General features: G+C 43.8%; 3 protein-coding genes across 6 annotated transcripts in view; 2 read left to right on the top strand and 1 right to left on the bottom strand.

Moving 5' to 3' along the window:
* Positions 1-531: 531 nt before the first annotated feature.
* sla1a (Src like adaptor 1a) lies at positions 532-4,984 on the top strand. Its single transcript, XM_084695529.1, has 8 exons — positions 532-705; positions 1,442-1,535; positions 2,217-2,316; positions 2,549-2,635; positions 2,729-2,832; positions 3,310-3,441; positions 3,897-4,026; positions 4,121-4,984. Exons 2-8 carry the CDS (start codon positions 1,466-1,468, stop codon positions 4,326-4,328), a joined length of 831 nt encoding a protein of 276 aa, XP_084551655.1. The 5' UTR covers positions 532-705; positions 1,442-1,465; the 3' UTR covers positions 4,329-4,984.
* Positions 4,985-12,002: 7,018 nt separating this feature from the next.
* On the top strand, positions 12,003-13,925 carry abitram (actin binding transcription modulator). Its single transcript, XM_084696127.1, has 6 exons — positions 12,003-12,224; positions 12,477-12,528; positions 12,661-12,790; positions 12,914-12,990; positions 13,103-13,172; positions 13,268-13,925. Exons 1-6 carry the CDS (start codon positions 12,149-12,151, stop codon positions 13,400-13,402), a joined length of 540 nt encoding a protein of 179 aa, XP_084552253.1. The 5' UTR covers positions 12,003-12,148; the 3' UTR covers positions 13,403-13,925.
* An 861-nt stretch (positions 13,926-14,786) lies between these two features.
* ctnnal1 (catenin (cadherin-associated protein), alpha-like 1) overlaps positions 14,787-20,007 on the bottom strand; it is a 31,020-nt gene continuing 25,799 nt past the window's right edge. For 2 of the 4 annotated variants that reach the window (XM_084696122.1, XM_084696123.1), the window contains exons 12-19: positions 19,128-19,189; positions 18,983-19,033; positions 18,294-18,448; positions 18,113-18,161; positions 17,037-17,093; positions 16,111-16,230; positions 15,603-15,686; positions 14,787-15,469 (exon numbers count right to left, since the gene is read on the bottom strand). In XM_084696122.1, the coding sequence (XP_084552248.1) occupies positions 15,290-15,469; positions 15,603-15,686; positions 16,111-16,230; positions 17,037-17,093; positions 18,113-18,161; positions 18,294-18,448; positions 18,983-19,033; positions 19,128-19,189 (758 nt within the window). In that variant the 3' untranslated portion in view covers positions 14,787-15,289. Of the gene's footprint in view, positions 15,470-15,602; positions 15,687-16,110; positions 16,231-17,036; positions 17,094-18,112; positions 18,162-18,293; positions 18,449-18,982; positions 19,034-19,127; positions 19,214-20,007 lie in introns of all 4 variants that reach the window. The other 2 variants (XM_084696125.1, XM_084696124.1) reach the window with 2 other exon arrangements.

Genomic DNA, 20,007 nt, shown 5'->3' with positions numbered 1-20,007 from the left:
AAAAATCTGTGTGAAAAATGTATAGGACAAAATGTAAAATAGGTTTACTGGTTAGAAGCTCTTTATATGCTGTCTTTGCACCCTTGCAAATCCAAGTCCCAACACAAAGTCCAAGAGGAAACACTGACAGTAATTAAACACTACAGAGAAAAATCCTTATCAACAACTTAAGATTTGGAACATTCCTTTCTTAAATTCCTGTGTTAAATGATGTGGCTTACGGAGAGATTTTTTGAGCGTGGCCCCAAAGTGGCCTCTCTAAAATGTTTATGAAAAAGTCCAGAACGTGTTTACCCTGGCAAATGATTGTGAGAAAATATGAATGCTCTTCTAAGCTACATTATTTTGGCAGCTTTTGTTATGTGATGAAGATTTCACTCAGAAAGTCTTGTAAGAATCCTTAGGCTCTTCTGTGTTGTTTTGAAAACCTCAGACATTACGACCGAGTTCTCTCTGCACTGTTCATCTCTTCCTCATTCCAGAACAGGAAGTGAGTGTGTGGCTTGCTGCGCTGTGACTCTTCATTCTGATGGCTAAAAAAGTGTTGACGTTTGGTCGTCAAAGTTAAGATCTCTGTACATACCAGCGCACAGCGGACATGGCCTCAGACCCTTTGGTTTAAGAGTGCTCTGGTGTCTCATCTTCCACCCTGCCAGGCTTCAGGCTCCCACTGTGGATCACTACATGAGTCACTGTACCAGATAGGTAAGTCTACACCCACCTGGGAAGGACACCGTGGTTGCTGCTGCACAGACCTGGGTCTAACATAGATACAATAACATCCATCTCATTCGGAAGTATTTGAGGCACGTTCGATTGACATCCAATGACAAGTTTGCACCCATATATTGTGTTTGTTTGATGAAGGTGTAGTGAAGCAATATTGTTCAGCAATGGTTTTGACATACCAGGAAAGATATTTGCATAGGATTGTACACAACTGAATGGTACAGCACACGTGGAATTCCTGCATTAAAAGTAAGAGGGAATCATATTTAGGCAGCTCCATTGTAATTAAAAAATGATAATGATAGGACCTTCAAAGCCTTCCTAATACATTCACATTTACATAATTGACATGTTATGGGAGGTCCAGTGACTCAATACATCCATACAACACATACAACAGGTTGTGGGAATATTAGTTATTCAGTATATTATTAGGAGTATTAAGGCTGCTATTTCATCATGTATAGGTGCGTGTTGCATTAGAAACATTTGTCTCATAACATCAAGCCTCAGGTTCCCAAATCTTGAGCGTAGGCTGGGTTGACATGGCACTTTGGCGGCTAACAGGAAGTTACAAAACAAGGGTTTGGGCATAGACACTGGGTGGAACTTTCAAAAGAGACATTGACCAGAAATGTTCTCTCCCCATCATGTAGGGAAGTATGGTCTTAGATATGAATTGACAGCAACACGTCTCTCTGTCTGTTCTCAGAGCTGGGCCCTGACGAGTTCTGTGATGGGGAACATCTTGAAGGGAGAGGACGAAAATAAATCCAATATGCACAACAATGACAGCACCCTGAGGGGTAAGACATCCATTCTTAGACTATGGCTGAGTTTCTTTATGTAAGCATTTATTTGGAGAGAAAGGACACAGTATGGTAGTGTAGTCTGCACTTACTCTATGGCTCGCTAATGGCATCTGTCTGTGTGCTGAACACATTATACACAGTAAAACACAGTACACACAGTAGAATACTGTACTATGCAAAAGTCTTAAGGAAAACCAAAAACAGCTACATTAAAAGACTAAACATTAAAAGACTAAACAAAGCATGATATACATGTTTCTCCTTTATAAGGATACACTACTGCAGGATGCAGAAAAATATGTTTTAGCAAAAGATGAGCTTGACATGGTACATACATTTCATTTCAAAAGGAAGTTGGGTGAGGATTTACTATTTCAATAAATGCAACATGATTTCAAAATAAATGTTTCCTAACTAGGCATTAGAGCAATTGTAAGATTCTGCTGCCTCCGCAATAGACAACAACATATGTCCACCAGGTCAGGTGATACAGCAACTCAGACCAGTTTGGATTAACTGAACAAAATGCACCCAGTTGAGGTGGTGTACACGCTGTCAAAAAGTAATCGGTAGCTAACTGTATTGGTATGCTTTTTGCGACCCATCTGGCTCAAATGGGGACTCTGGCTCAAATGGGGACTATCTGGGTAACATGGTGACCCCTTGGTTTCACAGATTCTGAGGATGAAATCCTCATTGTGCTCCAAGACTACCCGTCTCCAGATGTCAGCGAGCCCCTGTTCAGGATGGGAGAGAAGCTCAAGGCCGTTTCTCAGTATGTTCATACCGTTCACTGTCTGACCGCAGGCATATAGAAATGCAGAAGGTCTTTCAACAATGTCAGTGTGGATCCATGTTAAATCTGTTTTGGATGTTGAACCTATATTTTCTGTAAGATGTACTTAAGTGTTCTGAAAGGCGTCCCCTGTATTATTATTATTGTAAAATTGAAACGTGTTTAAGTATTGTTATTAATTCCCCTTTTTCACTTGTTTTGCATCGTTCAGAGAAGTCGGTTGGTGGAGAGTCCAGTCTGGCCTACCAGGAAGTGAAAACTATATTCCTAACAATTATGTAGCAAAGGTGTATCATGGGTAAGAAGGGATTGTCAAGAAAACCATACCATATCATGTTATATAACTGTGATTCTACTAAGCTATCATACTGTCCCTTATTTCATTTCCAAGTTGGCTGTTCGAGGGAGTGATGAGACGGAAGGCAGAAGAGCTGCTTCAGCTCCCTGGACACAGAGTGGGCTCCTTCATGGTCAGAGAGAGCATCAAAGAGAAAGGTGTGTGTGCTTCATGTATCACTGTGTGAACTATGAACCAATATGTATTCGGTGTCTGATACCAAATACGTTTCAGATCACTTATAGTTCACAGACAGCCGCTGTGTGAACATGACCTTTCCAGAAGTTATCTCAATATGTGAAGCATTAACACATACGGAGGAAGTCCCACACATGTATTTCCCATTTCACTATAGCTCCTGTCTGATGACTTTGTTACATTGTCATTAATGGCTAACTGGCACCATTTCCCTCTAGCGCAATAGCAGATTTGCCGTGTCTGTTAAACTGTATGACACACTCCATACTACGGATAGATACATTCAATAGACTTGACACAATTTACCACCGGTATCGCCCAGGTCTAAAACACTACATTGCATTCATTGCTGTTATGAATGACTGATTTGCTCAGGTGTGTTAGTGTCTACAGGTATGTAATCTCTGCCAGTCTGCTGATGTGTTGCGTGTTTACAGGTGTTTACTCCCTGTCAGTGAAGCACAGATCCATAAAGCACTACAAGGTCCTGCGACTGGACAACAGCTGGTACTACATCTCACCGAGGCTCACTTTCCAGTGCCTGGAGGATATGGTTAACCATTACTCTGGTACAACTGCACAACTCTCACAAACGCACACATGCACGCATACTCACCAGACACACAAAGAAAAAGAAAATAACCCTCTGCGCTAAATATAGAAATCAGCGGTGGCTGATAATGTACTTATCTTTCCTGTCTGTGTTCCTCAGTTTCTCTCTCAGTAACACTGTGTGCTAAGTGCTGTTGAATACAACAGGATGTAAGAGGTGTTTAAGGGTTTTAACCACTGATTTGGTATGCCCCTAACAGTTCTAAAAGTTATTGCAAGTGTGCGTGTGTCTGCGTGACCATGAACGCAAGTGCAAGACTCAAGTACACAAGTGTAATGCCTACTTCATAAAGAGACTGTTGCAGTGCATGACCATGAGTGTTTATGGGCATTATGAGGACCACACTCCTATGAAAAGGCATGAGTGTATAGTGTAGGTATCATATCTGACGGTTCCCTCCTGCTGCCCCAGACTCAGCAGATGGCTTGTGTTGTGTCCTCACCACCCCGTGTCTGTCTGGGAACGCCTCCACCCTGGAAGGCCCTCCACAGGCGCCCCCGGTGGTCATGAGGCGCCACTTTGACTGGAAGAAAGTAGACAGGTAAAGTAGTGACCATCGTGATAGGACCGATATTGTATAGACCGCTGTGATATGACTCCATCCCGTTCTGTCTGTCTATCTCAACCAATCACAGAAAAGAGCTGGTGAGCTTAGAGAACCCCGGTAGCCCGGACAACAAGGACGCCATGGTGAGCTACGGCGTTCGGAACAGCATGGCGTCCTACCTGTCCCTGACGGGGGCCCTCGACCCCGCGCAGCAGAAGAAGAGCCGGAAGAAAAAGAGCAAGTCTCTCTACGTTCTCCCCAACGGTACTGTGGACAACATGGACTATGAATTCTAGACAGAAGTAGCAGGGTCTGGAGCAGGGAGCTTACAAACCTATTAATCCATGTGGAGTGGAGCCAGAAATATGTGTCAGAGTTGACACATATTTGAAGATTTGAAGAGTCTCCTGAGATGATCTGAAACTATCTAAACAGTGACATGTGAATCTGTACTGAAAAAAATGGTTTAGGGTTATTTTCTTATGTAGGCTTCTTCACTTTCAAAGAAGGATTTCAGACAGGGGTATAGACAGCCCTGCTGCTGTGAAGCCCACAGAGGCTGTAGAGTGACCTGGATAGACCTCCTCCTCCTTCCCTTCACTCCTGCCCTCTAACGTTGGTCTCTGTATGAGACCGGTGAATGGAATGGAGGATTATGAGAAGCACGATCAACCATTCTATGCTCTTAATACTGCCGGGAACTATCAGCGTGGCATCATGACAGTCATAGTCAGACTTGAATGCTTCTGAAAGTGTTTGTTTATTATGTTGTATATTTTGGAGGTTTATTATATTATATATTAACTTGTCATAGGTGTAAACTTGTTCTGAGTACTTATATATCATGTTATGCCAGGTTGCTTTGCGTTGTCTTGTCTTAAGAACTTCAGTGCCCAATTTGAACCTGTGTTGGTTTGTGCATCTGACAATAATAGATTTGAACCTGAACTTGTTCTGTGTGTGGGCTTTCTCTGTTGGTCAGCCAGTTTCCTGACTTTCTAATCTTTAAGAATGTAGATTAAGTTAATCATATTTGTTGATATGAATCTAAAAAAGTATGTATGATATTGCACAAGTGTTGGCAAATGACTTATGCAATAAACAGTCAAAGTGAGGCTGTGTGTGTGACGTGGATAAACTGCCAGCACACAAACAACCTCACGTCAGAGGATATGGTTGCTAACAAACTGTGGTTAAAAGTCTTGCCGTCACTATCTCCTCTGGGCTATTCTTTCATACACTGACAATTCATATCAACAACATATTAAGCCTGACCATAAGTTGAAATATTGAGTCTTGTTCTTTCAAGTCAAGAGTTACAACTTCAATTGACGTTTTGTGAACATATGTTAGCATTAGCATCACTTTCATAACAGAGTAGCAGCCACATGCAATTGTTTGGAATCCATCCTGTGAACAGGAATGTAGGCTTCCAATCTGCACCAAGTACAATGGGAAGAACAGAGCGTTCCTCCAATCAAACAAACATCCGGACTAACAGTAGACTGAGGGCGTATTTTGTTTATCCCTGAACATTCACTTGTGATGTTGTTATGGCTGGTCATACATCTTGCCAAGTCTTGAGTGTACCAAGAATTGCCACCATATGAGCTGTTGACTGTGCAATGCTGCATCAAAGGTTGTAAGCTAATGTAAGCTATTATATACAGGGAAGCAGATGATGAGCTCTAAACCTGATCAAATACAAAAGATATAAATGCAAAAGGTAACAAAATACAAAAGTTAACAAATAACTATTAAACATGGTTTCATAAAACAGCAATGGGCAACTTCTGGCCGACATACTAACCAACAGTATCCAAATCCGAGTAAGCAATTTAAAGTTGTGTGTTGAACCTTGAGGCTATTTGTCCACTTCTGTTAAACATGAACATGGAGGTTTTCCAGTCAGTGGTATTGTAAATCCACTTTTTTTTTTTTTTACCTTGAATGAGGCTAGTTAACAGTGTACTTGAAGCCCAGGGGAGAACAAAGTCAGCAACACGGTCTATATAATTCATTAAATTTCATTAAGTTTCCCAGGGCCCATGGTAGCGTCTCACAGTATGCCTGACTCTTTCGGGAAACAAACTCAGCACTTTGTAGTGACTGAATTGTCCACAGGTTCAAACATTTGTGTCATCTGGTTTTAATAAGCTATTAAAATCTGCAGACCCCAAAAAACCTGCTGATTTTGTGTGTTTAGGGGTTCCAGGCAGGGGGTGAGAGATACAGAGAGAGTGTGTGCGTGTGAGCACTGGTGTGTACATGCATGCTCATGAGTGTTTGGGGGGGGGGCATCTGTGCTATGTGTTATTTGCAGGGCTGGCCCCTATATACAGCTGCTTATCATCTAACATAGACTCAGCTAAAGTCACATACACCATATCATTCTCTCGGTCATTCACCAGGACCAAGTACCAAGAATTAGACTGCTCATTATCTCCACATTCCCTCAGCTTTACACTCTGACCTCAGAGAAAAGTAGAGAAAAGTACAGAATCTGTAATTTGGGACACATCTTGATAACGTTTTTCCTTATGTTTGGTGTTCCATTGCTTACAGGGGCACAACTGCAACAGATCTTCATCTTTAAGATCCTTGGTTAAGATTTGAACCAATAACCGGATCTCTGACCCCTGGATGACCTCTTGTGTAGTATCTAATGTAGCAAAAAAAGCCTTCTCCAGCTCAGCCATTTCACACTACCCAATCACAGGGTTTGTGTCAATAGCTTTTCCGAAGAAAACGTGTGGTTAACAGAAATGCATATTTTCAGAAAAAATATGGGGCTGCCGTTCCAACGATCACATCTCTCTGTGTGTGCACAGTAAAGTTTACAACAAAAAAACAGAACAAGTAGGAGAAGAGACTTTTCAACATTAACAAACCAGGACATATCATCTTATCAACAAACCCGGGAAAAGAAAGGGCTAATATATGAGAGGGTTTCACTTGGTTCAGATTCACTTTTCCTGTGGTTTGTTTGATGTTACAGTGGATCTAAGCACCAAGGAAAACATGGAGGGATCCGTGAAGGCCACAGCTTCGCCCTGAAAGGGATGAAGAACAAAAGAAAGAGGAGAGTGGAAGTCTCAGCATCTTGCTCTATAATGGACAGGGAGCAAGTGTATGCTGTGTGTGTGTGTGTGTGTGTGTCACTAAAAGCTCCTCTATGTAATTAGGTTTCTCTAATCTACGCACATCCTCAGCAGAGGAGCAGGCCCAGCTGTCCAAACGTCTGACTTCACTGCCTCAGTGTTTGATGTGCACTGGCGTACCTAGAAAAAAAGATCTGGATCAATGTTTACTTTACTCAATCAAGAGGCTTTGCTGTCTCTATTACTTTTTAATTAAAACAGAGCGTAATCCTCCACTCGTCCCTTTTAACAGTCGGCCACATCGTCCCATAGAAGAGGTGGTTTAGAGAGCACTGGAGAATGAGAAGCCTTCCCAAGGCTTGACAAATAAAAGCGTGTTAAGGGTTAGCATTGTCTGACACACAGAGAAAACTTCCACCAGGGCAGCCCTTCAAGACCCAGACAATTACATGAACAGAAACAATGTCGTTTTTTTATTTGCGTTTGAAAAGGTTATCTTAGCTGTCTGGAATGCCAATTAGGCATGACCAGTTTTTTTAATCTATCCCTCATGTTTTTTGCTATACCACTTTCTTAGCACTGCCTTAGACATACGAGTAGTACTGATAGTACAATACTAGATAACGGCAATGTAACCGGCAATGTGACAATTTACAGTTAGATATGGCAGGATGGAATTAGATTTCAGCTTAAGAGGTTATAGTGACTGATTGATCGCTAAGGTTGTTATTGGATAATAATCATAAATATTTACTAGAATGGAGCCTCACTATGATGACAACTGAGGACCCAATTCCTCAAAGTAAAAACTTCCAGGGCTTGTAAGATAAAGGACTTTTTAGTATGTTGCCTTCCAGAGCACCCCAATGGCACAATGTAGTCTAAAGTCTGAAAACTGGAAGCTTGGGCCAAAGCACACAACCTCATCCAACTCTGTCCAGAGAGCCTGAGGAAAACAAACACAAATGGAACACTCCAGAACAGACCCAAGCTCCCCAAACCTTGCCAAAGGGTCCAAGGAGTTCTGATCATGCTATCCCATTGCATGTGTCAGTCTGTCCTCCTTTTACAATTAAAGAGAAGAAAGACAGCAAAGTGTTTTCCATCCTTTCTAAAAGCCTTGGTTTCACGCTATTACGTGGCAGTGTAGTTTTATACTTTCGCCAACGTTATAGCTTTCAAGTCACACTTTCCCAGGCAATGGCAAAGATGTTGCCAGAGGACTTAAGGCATAATCCTGTCACTGTCGTTAATGTCTAAACATTTTCGAGACATTGAAATTGCTTGCAGGTTCCACTGAATTTGTAACAAGAAAACATTTCAAATCCTATAAAATAAACTGTAGTGGGGCAAACAATGCGATAGTTTTAACTGTTTTAATCCTGTCACTTATTTTTCCATTTGTGGTATTTGTAACCATTTCTGTAAACTATGCACATCAAACAGGATAAAAAATACTTAAGAAAGAAAGAAAGAAAGTTAAAGTAAAAAATCATCGCTAGGAAAAATACAGTTTGGCAATACCCATGGAAACAGAAAGTTGCTCAAGTGTTCTGGAGACACCTGTTAACAGGAGAAGCATGTAAGGTTCCGATGACCTGGAACAATGTCTGCCTATGTTCTGAAGCCAGTGGACTTCAGGCCTGCATCTTCCAGACCTTACACAGACGACACGCTAGCCCCAACACTGCAACTTTCTCCTCCTCGGAAAGCTCAGGCAACCACAGAACTAAAGGCTCCACAGGCAGCTGTAGACCACATGGGCTTACATCGACAGGAGATAAATTAAAAGGTGTTGGAATATGTATGCACCGCCTAATTTGTTAGTTTGACTAACGTTTTTGGTAAACCTACATAAACAATGTTGGTTGTGAACACACATCGGCCAACCCATTTGATGCACACATAATTTTGTGGTGCAGTGTAATTTTCTGGTAAAATATCCTACTTGGTAAAGGGTTAGGTTGAGTAGCTACTCAGTGCTCTTTCCATGGTTCTTAAAGTCTAGCCTCTTTTTCTTGCTTTAAAATGTAAATGACATTGTTTAAGCACATTTCCTATCCAAACTTCTGAATCTTATTACATCATTTTGAATATCCCAGCAGTAATTGTTGCACAACCAACAAGTCTGTGAAGCTGGTCTCTGGGGCATGAAGGAGGCTGTCTTGGTCTTGCGTCAACAAAACCTTTGTAGCATCATCGATGCATGGTAAGCATGGTTCACAATTAGACCCTTTGGGTCACATTTGACTTTAGTTTCCTGTTGTTGATTACAAAAACCCCATGGTGTTTTTGCAGAGTCATGAACCAAAGAGCTCCTGTCCTCAGTGAACAGTAAGTGAAAGTTTATAATAATAATAATAAGACTTTATGACTAAAAATGACTAAATGTAAGACTTTATTTATATAGCACATTTCATACAAGAATTGCAGCTCAATGTTGATAATGATTGAAAACATATCTCGGATGGTCGTGGCCTGTGAAATCAGGAAACAATCTTTTTCCACTCAGCAGCGTTATGCGTTAACATTCACCAGATTATGATAAACTGACACACACATATGTTTACACACACACACACACACACACACTCCCTCTCTATCTTTCTTACCCTAACTCAACCTCGTCAGCCATAGTCCTGGCAGGCATGGTGGAGTCCGCAGAGTGATGACTTCCATCCAGAAAGAGAACGACGCTCGGCCCAGAGCCAGCCAGTCTAACAAACAGATTGAGCTGCTACATCAGTAGCTGACGTGGAGCGAACACACACAGAAGCCTGTCTGCAGCTGGAGGCTCTCTTGATGCAGAGCTGGATGTGGAGCTGGAGACTGGATGTACTATTGGAAGCGTTACAATAACACACATGGTCACGCATGCACACGCCAAGACACATGCAGGCATGTGTTCAATGAATGTGTGCACACACAAACACATACCCTCTGACCTGTGTTGGTGGCAGAGCGAGTACCAGTCTGCAGACAGGTGTCACTGTGCTGTTCGACAGTATCCGTCCACCCTCACCACAGCTTCTATTCTGTCCACATGATGCTCATTCTATTGATGTCCACTTTTTCTTCTCTGTGTAACTATTGAGTATAGCATCAGTTACAGACTGTAACTGCTACCCAAAGAGTAATGGAAAAAATACTAAACCACAAAACCTTCCACTGTCTAACAGACAAGCACGCAGACATGAGATACATGGAAGATCTATCTGCACATCTAACTGTTCTGCTGACATGAGGTCATCACCTAATGTGCCTTACCAAAGTTACCAAGATGCTGCCTGTGGATGGTCCACATAGTGAATAAGAGTCACGCTCAGTTATGTGTGGAATTTGACCGGTCGGCATTAGAAACTATTTCACAAGGGAAACATTGCTCAGTTCCTGACTCCTTTCTTCCCTCTCTCACTTCCCTTTTCTGGTTGAAGGGTGTTGCTTAGCCTTTGACAGGGCTATAGAAATCTGGCTTGCCTATTGATTCAGGTTCTATAGGAAGTTGCTTTGGTTGGTTATAATGATGATGAGTTGTGTCTGTGTACTTCCCTGCCTCACTCCTTTCTGTCTTCTTTCACCCCTTCTTCCCTCTCTTAATTCCTCTGCATGCTCCTCCCCAAATCCTTTGAGCATGACGTAATACTCCTGGATACACACATGCTCATGTGGAAAGGATGTCAATGGCTGTGGCCTGCGAGAATCATTAAGAGTTGAGTGGTTTTTGATATTAACTAAACTGGAAATGCACAGTATGGGACTACAGTCTATGAACATGGACACCACTGATCCTTCCTTCAACCTATTTAGACTTGGCAAAAACAATCCCCGAGTTGCTCTTTTCCGACTGACGATCCAGCATCCCTTTAAACCTGGACTCAGTAGGCAAACTGGGATCCTTCAGCTCTGTTGGATGTTATGCGTCACCCTTCAACCACACTCTTTGGTGAGACAGAAACAACGTCTTCTACTAAATCTATTACTGTGCTGCACTCTAGTGGTGCATGGGGGTCAACGGCAGTAGAACGTTTATTGTCATAATCTAACATCAGTCCAAACAAAGTTTAAAACGGCACCCTGCTCACAGTGAAACCATTGTTCAAAACAGCTGCCATAGACATAAAAAAGGAAGATAAACAATTACCTGTTCATAAATGCCTGCTGCGCTCATTCATAATAATTTACTGGCATGGAGATTTGAAGTGGTTTGATAATCTGGTCCTTTTTCTCCTGAGACTGCAGATGTAAAGGTTGTAATGATGTCAGAAGTTCAGTCATATGGTGTGCCTCTGGGGTGTGGAAGTAGGCCACTTTATTAGAATAATCTAGTGTATCTGAGATTTTTCAGTACAAAAATAAATAATTCTGATAGAATTATTAATATTAGTGAGGATTTCATGGTATTTTCAGAGTTGAGCAATTTTCTATCATTCTGTTTGAAACTTAATCGAAAATGTAAAGGACGTGGAAGTAGGCCAGACTTTATTAGAATAATCAGGTGTATATTTGAGATTTCTTGACACAATCTTGAGAAAGTTATTAAGATTAGCGAGGATTTCATGCTATTTTCAGAGATGAGCAATTTTCTATCATTCAGTTTGAAACTTAATTGAAAATGTAAAGGGTGTGTAAGTAGGCCAGACTTTACTAGAATACTCTGGTGTCCGTTTGCGGTTTTATATTCATACAAATATTATAAAAGTCATAATTTTTTTAAATTGTATGGGTAGTTTTCACCCGGTCCCCAACACGACGCTGCAAAGTAGCGTCTTCATGTCATGTGAGACGAATGTCGAATATGAAACTAACTTCACCTCGGTCCGGAACTTTAGACATTTCGTCTGCATAGATTTCGGATTATAATTGCGCACGGACCAGGAGTACCACATGTTTAATACTCCGCCAGGAGCATTCAGCAAACAGTGCTAACCTTCTGATGCCAAGCGTTACCAGGCTCATTGTGAGCTATTCGCTAATCGTTCCTTGTTGTAAAGTAATGTAATTTAAGTTCTCTAACAATGTCAGAAGAAAGTCCTGAACACAAAAAGTTTCCATCTGTCATTGATAGGTACTACACACGATGGTATAAAACGGGTAAGTTGATGTCAACTTGTGAAGCAAAACACCTAGTTACTGTACAGTAGCAATAGCTTGGTAGCCCGTTAACTTGGTTAATTAACACAGCTGTCTGTCCAACGGCAATAAATACTGACGTTTGATTTGTTTTCAAACACGATTTACTTTTTGTTTTCCTTAGCTGCACCCTATGCGTTTAAAAAAAATTGCTCAAACAAATGTTTACTGTCCAGCGTGCTAAGTAGCTTTATCTTGTCATTTAATACCTAGATCTCAAGGGCCAGCCTTGTGAAGACCATTGCATCCTTCAGCACTCAAATAGGTAAATGCCCCAGACATTCTTTCTTCATGTGTGCAAGTATCAATGAAACATCTTGCATCGAAATCACTAAACGAAGTATTCAGTCAAAGTAAACTACATATGTAGCCTGTGGCTTTTTCTCTTTTCCTACAGACTATGCGTTATCACTCTGGCAGAAACGCACCCTATACTCCAAGACGGTCGGACGGTCAAGAGCATAAACTATCAAATCAGTGCTGGCTGCAGTCGTCTGCAGAACAAAGTGTCTGGGAAATCTAAGAGAGTATGTATCTATGTTGGCTTCACGGAGCAAACAGCCCAAGTCATATTTAAAAAGTACTTTGTGTCCTGTCCTCAGATTTAGACAAATTGTGTACTATTAAAGAGTTCATGTTTTTGTCATCAGGGAGGCCAGTTCCTCACAGACTTTGCTCCTCTGTGTAGGATAACCTGCACAGACACTACAGAATACACCATCTACAGGTGCGTTCTCCATTGGTGATTTAAGCTCTGGTAGAAAATAGCCATGCTAGCTAGCGTTGATGCGTGTTACTAATGTTCCCACTTAATACATGTAGTGATATTGTCTTCTCAGCTGTATCAGGGGCCGCCTCCTCGAGGTGAACGAGGACATACTTGAAAAGCCCAGCCTCTTACTTGAAAAGGTGAGACTGTGAAACAAACTAGGTCCGTTCTTAGCTGTTAACGCCCACATTGTTTTAAGGATTTGGGTGTTGTCTGTCTGCATTTGCTTGAGTAGCCCTCCACGGAGGGATACATCGCCGTCATCCTGCCTAAGTTTGAGGAGAGCAAGAGCATCACAGAGAGCCTCCTGACCAGAGAGCAGTACGAGGGCGTGGTCTCCAAACGAGCCAGCCAACCAGAGCCCTGCTGAAGAACAACGCAGTCCCAGGGGCTCGTCATTCTCACCCCAGCTCCAAGGTGCCTTTTCCTGGGTCGACTTTAGGAGGAGTCCCTTACCTCTTGACCCTCCCAGCCAGACTGGCGTGTTCCCATCCATGACTGGATGCATGGACTGCAGCCTGTAGGGATAGACAGTGCACCAAGACCCAGGGACCGCATGGGAGCAGCTCACTGCATGTCTGATCAGCCCAGACTGTTGGGGATTTGGTAGATCTTTGCGGATTTGTTGGCCTTAAAAACATGACGTATTTGAAAGCCAGTTAATGGTTAACAAAGTGTTTTTTTTTAAATATATATATATTTTAAGTTGTTTGTTTAACGTACATGGACATATACAAGGGAGCTAACATGTCAGTAATTACATGTCAAAGATAGCAATGATGTAGCTACATTGGACACCAGATAGGCAGAGCACTCTCCAAAGTTGTGCTGTCTGAATCTTTCTTTTCTTTCAGTGTACATGATTACATCAATAAACAACACAACCAACCCAATTCATAAGAAAAATAATGTTTTATTTTATTGATTTGTGTCTCCGTTTAGCAATCATTCAACTGTCAAAGGGATAGCTGGTCCAAAACTAGAGCTATTTCTTCACATAGCTGTATCATCACTCCTGTATTAGCTGCTCACTCATCACATCTCTAAAGCTTTAGATACTGTGGATGGTTGTTTATCTCCACACCCAGACATAATACCACAACCATCATTATTACCTCTGGAAAGACATTTGTATACATCTTTTCTTCAAGTACCAGCATACAACATAATACACAGTGGTCTATCCAGCAGTCTATACTTGATAGCCTTCATAACATGTACACTTCAGAGAGAACCACTTTTACAACCACAGGTTTAACACAGCAACCAGGTCATTTCAGGCTTTCATTTGGGGGGGGAAAGCAAATCAAACTCTACCATACACTGATAATGATTTGAATGCTGTAGACAGTAACAAAGCTGGCAAAAATAACATCCGCTTCTGGTTTAATGGGAGTATTAAGAGCTTTATGTTTCATTTGATAAGCAAGCCAAGTGATTCATCCGTTCATTAAACTCATATTTGGCATAAAATCGTTGGCATCGCATTTACACTCTGTGCCTAGGCCCATGTTATGACCCTGTATCTGTTTAGTGTGTGTTATGGGCTAATACAATTATAGCCCAGTCTGTGACCTGACATGGTACGACAAGAAGTTTGGCAATGGCATCATGCACTGATCTTTATTTTTTAAGCATACTTTTATTTGAGGTTTTTCATAGGTGTGCATTTGGCTGAGACGTGCTACCCGGTTTACAGTACACTACTAAGCAAATGAGCCGGTCACAGAGCAGAGGCACGTAGTTAAGGGGGGGGGGGGGTGCACTGCTGACATCCTGAAGAAGCCTCCCATGTAGGCTCTTCCCTTTGCCCTCTTGTAAAGCTGAACTTAATGTCATTGTCCACGAGGACACCACCGAATGACCCAGGGTTGACAGGAGGGAACAACTGGAGCCTGTCTGAGCAGTGAGCAAGTGTCTCCATGCCACTCCCTGGTGGACAAGGTTTGGAACTGCAGTTGTGGGTCTGTGACTGAGGGCTCTGAGGCACATACCTAGCAACACCCTACACTTAACAGTTATACAGGGACTACATAAACAAACCCTCGACCAGGGCCTACAGATACAACTTGAAGCCCAGGTCAAATACTATTCTCAAATACTTTGGGTGAATTTGATTTGGTTCACTCCAACACAATAAAAACCAATCCAACAGTAACAAAGATGAAAACTTGATGGTATTTGATCTTGGCTTTTGAACCAGGCCTGACAGGAATAGATAATGGGGTCAGCGGTCACGATGGGGGTCACCGCTGGACTACTTGCTCTCCAGGAAAGTCAGGTTAGCCATGTGCTGCTCCAGGGACTTGACACCAAAGCCATTACTGTTCTTGACGTTGAGCGTGGCGCCGGAGGAGGTGTTGCCCCTGACGGGTGAAGATGTCTTCTTCTCCCTCCATCCCTGAGGAGAACCCAGACTGCTCCTCTCTGACTTGGACTGTGGACGTACACATGAAGGGATGAAGAGGGAGGAGAAAAGAACATTGGCCAATGGGATTTAAGTGGACCGTGGACATACTGCATGACTTGGTGCGCGAAAGTAAGGAGGACAGAAGGCGAGTGGGTCTCACCTTTCGGAGCAGCCTGTTGCAGTGTGGGAGGAGGAACACCACCACAGTCATCATGGCTCTAGTGGTCTGTATGGAGGAGTCTACCTGCATAGGTGCACAGAGGGATTAGCCTGTATGCACACATACACACAGACATACCCACAATCTTCTTTATGACACATGCATGCACACACACACAACCCACAAACGGGCACATCATCTATTGTCTGATTGGCCACGATCTCTTGGTGAAGATTTTTTCCTGACCAGAACCCCTGATGGTGTCTGACAGACAGATAGATAAGGCTGTCTGCTTAATAGATGATGTGGAAGTGCAGACAATGTCCAGGAAAGGCATGAACATCAATCAATGGAGGAGATGTCTTTTTTTTATCAGCTCATATGCATTCTAACCTCTGACAAGGTGATCTGAGCTCAATAATGTCCAAAAGCTTTTCATTTAGGCTGATATAGTTCTTGTTTCCTGTGTGACACACACACACACACACACACACACCAGTTAGCGTACCTTCTGGAAGGTGGCAGACTTGCCCTGTGCTGGTGTCTTGGTGCCCAGCTGCAGCTGTTGGCACAATGCCAGCAGCTTCTCCATCTCTGACATCACTCCTGCTTTCTCCTCGTCCATCAACTGAGGGCAAGAGAACATTCAGAAACGCTTTCATCTGAGATTCTCATAACAATTTCACTTGTTTAACTATTGTTTGTCAATGATTGAATAACTATGATTATAATAGAACAAAAAAACAGAATGATATTAATAATTTAAACCGAACCATCCACCAACCCAAACCATAACCATAGTGTATTATAATATCAACAGACTTACAGTTAGCGGTCTAATTACATGTGGCCAGGTACAAATATTATACAAATATATACAAATTCCCAGAGAGCTTGACTAGTTAGTTTTAACACTGATGTACTTCTTACTGACACAAAGAAACTTTAATTGGGTTAATTTGCATAAATAACTTTGTAATTTGTTGGGGCCATGCAAGGTGGGCTACCAGCTTGTTTCATCCAGGAGTAAAGGAGAGGGGGATATAAAAAAAGCAAATTTTCTACAGTTTGTTTTGATGTAATTAATCAAATGAGAGCTTTAGCTGGGCTCGTTGATTATGTATTAGCATGCGGTGCCCTCGTCTGGGCGGGGTTAGCCAGCGCCAATAACCACATTTCTACTCTCCTCATCCCTCTGAGACGGATGGCAGTCGTTAATAGCTGTCAGAAAGGGTGGTTTAATTAAACTGTGAGACCCCGGGCTGGAAGAGAGCAAGGCGGCTGTTCTCTTGTTTCTTTGATTTCACACACAAGAGAGGACTGCATCTGGGTGACAGGATTCATTTCCTGCCAGCGAATGTGATTTATAAGGCGGTCCACAACGTGTGTGTGTGTGTGTGCCGGTTTGTGTAAGTGTGTGTGTGTGTGTGGTACCTGGGTAGAGAAAGCGTGAAGAGATGAGCACAGCTGGAGTCCTTCCTCAGACAGCACCTGCAAACGAGGACAGAACCAGAGGGAGGGGGGGGGGGGAGGTGTGTGTGAGTGTGTGGGCGGGGGGGGGGGGGGAGGTGTGTGTGAGTGTGTGGGGGGGGGGGGGGGCGGGGGGGGAGGTGTGTGTGAGTGTGTGGGCGGGGGGGGGGGGGGGGGAGGTGTGTGTGAGTGTGTGGGCGGGGGGGGGGGGGGAGGTGTGTGTGAGTGTGTGGGGGGGGGGGGGGCGGGGGGGGAGGTGTGTGTGAGTGTGTGTGGGGGGGGGGGGCGGGGGGGGAGGTGTGTGTGAGTGTGTGGGGGGGGGGGGGGGCGGGGGGGGAGGTGTGTGTGAGTGTGTGGGCGGGGGGGGGGGGGGGGGGAGGTGTGTGTGAGTGTGTGGGCGGGGGGGGGGGGGGAGGTGTGTGTGAGTGTGTGGGCGGGGGGGGGGGGGGGAGGTGTGTGTGAGTGTGTGGGCGGGGGGGGGGGGGGGCTACTTTAAATACCTATATGGAAGAGATTGGCCAATCATTTCAATCACCAGTAAGCCCAACCAGCTATTAAGAGATTCTACAACAACCAACAAATAACACTAAAATGTAAAGGTTAAATATTTGCACAGTATAATCACCTAATACTAGATAAACAATACCAGTTGTGATGTGCATGATGTGTTGAGTGAGTCTCAGTGTGTATCTAAACCCTTTTGTATGTGTGTGCGACTGTGTGTCCTAAAAGCTTCACCGCAGAACCAAGAGGGGGCTCTCTCCCCCCTCTCCCCCCCCCTCCCCCCTCTCCCTTCATCCTCTCAGTGATGGTAGCCAGGGACTCATCCAGAAGCACAGATACAAGACTGGCCTCCAGCTCTTAATAAGGCGTCCATCCTCCAGGACACGAGTCTCTTAATGAGGCCTGGGCACATTAAATTACAACTGATAATAAAGGATCGGTGGAAGGAGAGGAGGAAGATGAAAAAGAGAGGGAAGATGGAGAGGAGGAGGGAGAGAAAGACATGGATGAGGAGGAAAATGGCGGCGTGTACACACCTCGGCTTGGTGGAAGAGATCCAGGGTGGTCTTCAGTAGCCCCTCCCCCCTGGACGACACGGGAAAGTGATAGGAAAAGAGGATTAAAGTGGACGCCAAATGAATGAGAGCGTTGTGAGTCCTGTGACAGCACAAATGGAGTATAAGTAGATGTGGTGGAGCTTGTACAGGCTGTGTGTACCTGGTGAACAGGTACATGGAGTAAGCCATGCTGGCCATGCTCTGGGCGTGTCGCACAACGTCATGGTCCTGCTCCTCCCACTTCTCCACCTCAGAGTCCATGTCTGACGACAGCAGACGCAGCTCCAGACCCAGCTTTGCAATGCTGGTCTGCTCCTGGAGAGAGAGAGACAGGTGAGAGAGAGAGAGAGACAGGTGCGAGAGAGAGAGAGACAGGTTAGAGAGAGAGAGAGACAGGTTAGAGAGAGAGACAGGTGAGAGAGAGAGAGAGACAGGTGAGAGAGAGAGAGACAGGTTAGAGAGAGAGACAGGTGAGAGAGAGAGAGAGAGAGAGAGAGAGAGAGAGAGAGACAGGTGAGAGAGAGAGAGAGAGACAGGTGAGAGAGAGAGAGAGAGAAAGAGAGAGAGACAGGTGAGAGAGAGAGAGAATGTAGACCCCAGGTTGTACCAGAACATCCTTTCTAGCTGGGAAATTGCACATCCATTTCACACTTCTGTAGAAGCGCTGGCTCGCATAAAAGTGATTCTATCAATCATTTACTCCCGTCATCAATTCCCACAGTGCGTTTATAATTGACTTCCAGAAGTCAGCAAGTTATTGGCACCTTGTTGGAATGAATGCACCTGTCAGTGCATGTGAGACGTGACATTGTGCTACTCTAAAGAATGAATGTTTCAGACACACGATACCTCAGCATCCAGCTTGACAGCTTTGGCAGTCTTCAGGCTAGCCGAATGTTTCTGCAAAGCACAAGGGAGTGTGATGAGTCAAGCAAACCACTCGTGAAGAGAAGAAAACTTGCGGTGTAAACTGTGTTAAGTATCCATGACTCACTGGGTCGCACAATGTCGTACTCACCCCTGGTCTGGGAAGAGACAGGTATGCTCTTTTATCACCTGGGACAAGAGAGAGAGAGCGACAGAATGAGAGACAGAGAGAAAGAGAGAGGGAGAGAACGAGAGAGCGACAGAATGAAAGGGTGAGAGAGTGAGAACGACAGAGCGAGAGTCTGATTTATTGCATTTGTCTCTTTCTCCAGAGCACGTTTGGAGAAGTCGTGTCTGTGTAGAGTTGGTTTACAGAATGTTGTCCATTTCCATCTGGGGAAGTAGAAGGGCACTTGGGGCAGAGGACTGCTAGGAGTCCAGAACAAACATGCTGCACTACCAGCCATCAAACTGTCTCATGACAGCAAACTTGAACTTCTACCTCACCCCAACCCACAACACAACTTTGTGTGTGTGTGTGGATGGGTGTGCATGTGTGTGTGCGGTGGGGTGTGTGCGCGCAGGGCTTCAGAAGGGTTAGAACCAATGATATGAACCATGCTGGCATCGAGAAGAAAGGAAAGTTATTTGGAAGATAAAAAACGGTGTCTAGTCGGGGCTCCACGTGCTGTCAGGCTCGAACTCATCCAGCCTGTTCTCCTCCGCTGATAACCCCTTCATCTGAGCAGCCTCTCGCTCTCTGTCTGACAGGCCTGGAGAATACTAACCAGACCAGTGTGGAGACGAGCTGTCTCTGAACAGAGCAAAGACAGCTGATGGGAATATGCAGTTTACTTTGAGTACTCTGAGAGGTTACAGTAGGATGTGTTGGTACGTTATGCTAAGTAGATGTCTCGTGCTTGTGTCCCATCCCAAATGACCCCACATTCATTATATTGCAGAAAGGGCTACAAGGGAGAGAGCGAACGTGATGAGAATATAAAGAA

The sequence above is a fragment of the Hypomesus nipponensis genome, chromosome 4, assembly GCF_054491055.1.
Source record: "Hypomesus nipponensis isolate SF chromosome 4, ASM5449105v1, whole genome shotgun sequence".
In the NCBI taxonomy this organism is placed as follows: Eukaryota; Metazoa; Chordata; class Actinopteri; order Osmeriformes; family Osmeridae; genus Hypomesus; species Hypomesus nipponensis.
Note: the sequence above shows the minus strand (reverse complement) of the source record. Positions and strands in the feature narration are given on the sequence as shown.